Here is a 4,710-nt window from a genome sequence, read left to right as displayed (position 1 = left end):
GAGTACTAGTTGATCACGTTCTCACACTCAGAGTACTAGTTGATCACGTTCTCACACTCAGAGTACTAGTTGATCACGTTCTCAAACTCTAAATACTAGTTGATCACACTCCCATACTCTTAAGTACTAGTTGATCATGTTCTCACACTCTCAGTACTAGTTGATCACGTTCTCACACTCTCAGCACTGGTTGATCACGTTCCCATACTCTAAATACTAGTTGATCACGCTCCCATACTCTTAAGTACTAGTTGATCATGTTCTCACACTCTCAGCACTAGTTGATCACGTTCCCATACTCTCAGTACTAGTTGATCATGTTCTCACACTCTCAGCACTAGTTGATCACGTTCCCATACTCTCAGTACTAGTTGATCATGTTCTCACACTCTCAGCACTAGTTGATCACGTTCCCATACTCTAAATACTAGTTGATCACGTTTTCACAATCCCAGTATTAGTTGATCATGTTCTCACACTCTTAGTACTAGTTGTGAACTGATATTGCTGGCTTATCAACGATATCAATGAAATACCTTCTGATCTTCTTTGCCACTGAAAACTGTATAGAGAGCTAAAGCCCACAAGTTTTGAAGCATACATTAATTCTATAAAACATTTGACATTGAAAACTGTGTAGAGCTAAAGCCCACAATTTTGGAGGCATACATTATTCTTTAAAACATTTGCCATTAAAACTGTGTAGAGCTAAAGCCCACAATTTTGGAGGCATACATTAATTCTATAAAACATTTTTATTCCTAGTTTTAAGTAATTTGCTTAATAATATTCCAGCCATCAAAGCAGCGTTGCTAATCCAACGCTGGTATCGACGGTACCGTGCAAGACTTGAAATAAGACGTCGGTGCTACTGGACCATCTTCCAGTCCATTGAATACGCCGGGGAACAAGATCAAATCAGGGTAAGCTGTTCGGCTAGGACGAAGTTAAAGTACATGAAGTTCTGAAACAGCTATTTGTTCTTAACTTAAGTGTATACCTCTATAAAAGTAAAAAAGAAGTTAAAGTATTTTCTACTTTTTATATAACGGGGAGCAGGAAGGTTTTAAATGGATTATACCAGTGGGCTCGTGAATGTCTTGGAGTGGTTTGAAACAGCTGTGTTGTGAATGTCTTGAAGTGGTTTGTGTCAGTTGTCTCGTGAATGTCTTGGAGTGGTTTGAATCAGCTGTGTTGTGAATGTCTTGGAGTGGTTTGAATCAGCTGTGTTCTAAATGTGTTGAAGTAGTTTATATCAGCTGTATTCTAAATGTGTTGAAGTAGTTTATATCAGCTGTATTGTGAGTATCTTGGAGTGGCTTGTATCAATTGTCTTGTGAATGTCTTCGAGTGGTTTATACCGACTGTTTTATGAATGTCTTGAAATGGTTTATATCAGTTGTTTTGTGGGTGTGTTGGAGTTGTTTATATCAAATGTGTTGTTAATTTCCTGAAGTGGTTTGTATCAGTTATCTTTGTAAATAGCTTATGCCATTTTGCAATTTATTTTATTATATGGGAAAGCATGGGGCTTGTATCAAAATACTCAGTTTATTGTCAATATCCTTGTTCTGTTTGTTCCAAACCATCATTATTGTTGAACCTTGTTATGTCGCATTTCTCATGTGAAATAGCCTGTCTTTATTTGTTGTTTTAATGGTTGTCTATATTTAGCTGTTCCATTTGTTTGTTTTACAGCTATATAGCTTCTTTACTGATCTGATGACTCACATAGCGTGTGATAAGTCTTCTTTTTCTAACTCCATAGCCAACTCTCTCAGAGGTACGTTTTTTCTACAAGGTATTATATTAATTTTAAAAGTATATATATTTTTCTACAAGATATCTTATTAATTTTAAAAGTACGTGTTTTTTTTTTACAAGGTCCTTTATTACTTAAAAGTACGTGTTTCTCCTTCAACTTCTGCCCCAGTGGCAAAGCGGCATGTCTGCGGACTTATACCGCTAGAAACCGGGTTCCGATACCCGTGGTGAGCAGAGCACAGATAGCCTTGTGTGTAGCTTTGTGCTTAATAATATACACCAAACATTCAACAGCTAGCGTGCTAGAAGTTCTGTATTGGTTTAAAACCGCAACTCGATAAAGCAAGCATTCGCTTACAGGATAAAATATTTAACGTTTTGCATGATAATATTTCTAGAAAATTTCAAATACTCTCATTTGGTTACATTTTTATATTATTCCTAAAACATCCAATGAAACTATAAAAAACTTTTCTAGGTAGGCCGCGTATTCTAGCGGAGATTGAAGAAGAGGAGAGAGAACTTTGGAAGGAAACAAACCCAAATTTGATACCCATAGAATCAACTTATCAGGGTCCTCATATCCACCTCCCTCTTACGGCAGACCAAGTAACTTTACTCATCAATTCCTTCAGGAAACGGAAAGTACGTTTTCTTCAAGTTTAATGCACACTGTGTTTGATAAAAGAACCATGTAATTCAACGTTAAAAGTTTCATTCATTTTTAAACAAAGTATATTCTTAAAAACAACGATTATTTTATACACAATTCAATAAAAATGAAATTGTTTCCAGTCTCCAAATTACTAAAATATTAACTTACTGCACAAAGTTGTAAAAAAAAACCGATGATACTAGAAATCAATCTCATACTCTCGACATGTTTTGACGTATACCTTGCGTCATCCTCAGCAATGTAATTTTTGCAAAAAATAACACTTATTTATATAATTATCAAAACACTAATTTACATATTAAAAAATTTCACGCCATCTGCTAACAACATTTCCGTAAGGTCCATCATCCTTAATCAATGATTTGAGTTTACTTTTTTTACATATAATTATCTCAATAGATTCACATATATTCATACCAATTAAATTTTCAGGTGGTACTAAAATAAAAATGTTTTCCCATTGAATTGTGTGATTAGTTTCACAACCATGTTCTGCTAAAGGTGAAATAGTTATATTATTTTTAACATTTCTTTTATGTTAATTCAGTCTGAATTTTAAATTTCTTATAGTTTGTCCTATATAAACTTTTTTACATTCACATAATATTTTATATATGCCAAATTTATGCTTCAAATAGAAGCGTTTTTATCCTACTTAAACGATAAGCCTCATCCGAGTGAATAATTTAACACAATACCAATGAAGTACTGTAAATGTAGTGTAACTCATGGCGAAGTTTTGTGTAACACACACAGAGACTAAAACATAGACTGTGGTAAATATATGATTTAATATAAATCAAAATAGCCTAAAGAACATGGAATGATGTCAGAAAATTTTGCAGCTACTACATGCACATTATGTTTTGACGTTGCTGCACGAGGCTAGGAAGATACTACAAAGTAAGCCTAACATAAACGTTGCTAGCACGACTCTATCGAGACACATTACAATTTGTGGGGACCTTCATGGAAAGCTGGACGATCTTCTTACCATATTTTACAAGGTAAGCACAACAAGCGTTTACTCACTTTTTAAATATTATCTGTAACCTTTTAAAGTTTCAGGGCACACCACATTGTAAACATATTTTTACAAAGAGAAACACCCTGAACCCTGAAGAAATGTAAGGAGAAAGATGTAGTTTATAGTTTCTCTTGTGGTATTTGTAACGAAAAACATATTGGTTAAAACTGAGAAACCTATAAAATGTCACTGTATAGAACATCTCTGTGCTACAATGATGGACGAGGTTTATAGAAGTGTAGTTGCAGCACATTTTATTAATGAGCCTCAATACAATCACCCTTTTAGCATTAAAATAGGAAAAAAATGCTACGGTTTTCTGGACTGGAAGCACAATAATTCCTTTCTCATCAGATCTGAGAAGTCTTCAGTCAACACGGATAGAAGGTTACCACTATAAAATGTAAATGGTGAATTTATTTTAATGTATATATACGAACGTTTTAACACCTTCTACTATATTTCTTGTATATATATATATATATGTATATTGTTATGTATCTCCTTGTTTGATAATTTCCGGTAGAAATTTTGTCCGAGGAACTTCAGCGATACTAGTCCTTTCTTGATTAAACCAGTTTATTCTTCCTCGATACAGTAATTCCTTTAAACTTAATAACTTTTATAATACAATCTATAAATCACAGTGATTCACACACTTTACTTACCGTACGCTTCTTTAATTATCTATATCTCGCTGGCTTCTCTCCCAGGCTTATATACTAACAAAAGAGGCGTCCCGAATACACTCAGGCCTCCCCAATCATGCATGATCATTCGAGAAATTTCACGTACGCTACCAGCGCCAAAGGCACCAGCAGCGTCACGTGACTTCGCTATCGTAACACTGCCCCTTCCATAGTATAGTTCGTCCCGAACAATAGCCACTTACATTAAACCAATAGATAATTAACAATAACTTAATTAAATATACAGAATTTACAAACAAAATTTAAATACAACAAAATCTCTTAATTTTACAGAACGTTTCTTCTTTCGTACTGGTCTCCTTCTCATTGGCTTCTGCTTCACGTGGGATTCATCTGCTCCATCAGGAAATGTCTCATTATCGCTAGCAGTCACATTAGTGGTAGTAACTTCACTAACGGTTTCACTGTTTTCCCTCTCAAAACCCGGTAGAGTTTCTTCTTCAACAGTGGTTTTTTAGATGACACGTCTTCAGCAGCGTCATTTGTTCTGTTGTTCATTTAGTTCCAACTGAAATGTCCTGGACCGTGATAAC

At 34.8% G+C, this 4,710-nt stretch overlaps 1 protein-coding gene across 2 annotated transcripts in view; it reads left to right on the top strand.

The window, feature by feature from the left end:
- Positions 1-4,710, top strand: part of LOC106466470 (serine/threonine-protein phosphatase with EF-hands 2-like) — a 48,576-nt gene that overhangs the window by 7,528 nt on the left and 36,338 nt on the right. For both annotated transcript variants that reach the window (XM_022394486.1, XM_022394484.1), the window contains exons 2-5: positions 796-923; positions 1,699-1,783; positions 2,243-2,409; positions 3,286-3,447. In XM_022394486.1, coding sequence (XP_022250194.1) covers positions 1,723-1,783; positions 2,243-2,409; positions 3,286-3,447 — 390 coding nt within the window. In that variant the 5' untranslated portion in view covers positions 796-923; positions 1,699-1,722. The remainder of the gene's footprint in view (positions 1-795; positions 924-1,698; positions 1,784-2,242; positions 2,410-3,285; positions 3,448-4,710) is intronic.

The sequence above is a fragment of the Limulus polyphemus genome, unplaced genomic scaffold (genome assembly GCF_000517525.1).
Source record: "Limulus polyphemus unplaced genomic scaffold, Limulus_polyphemus-2.1.2 Scaffold2270, whole genome shotgun sequence".
In the NCBI taxonomy this organism is placed as follows: domain Eukaryota; kingdom Metazoa; phylum Arthropoda; class Merostomata; order Xiphosura; family Limulidae; genus Limulus; species Limulus polyphemus.
The sequence above is the reverse complement of the archived record's forward strand: the minus strand, read 5'-3'. Positions and strand labels throughout refer to the sequence as shown.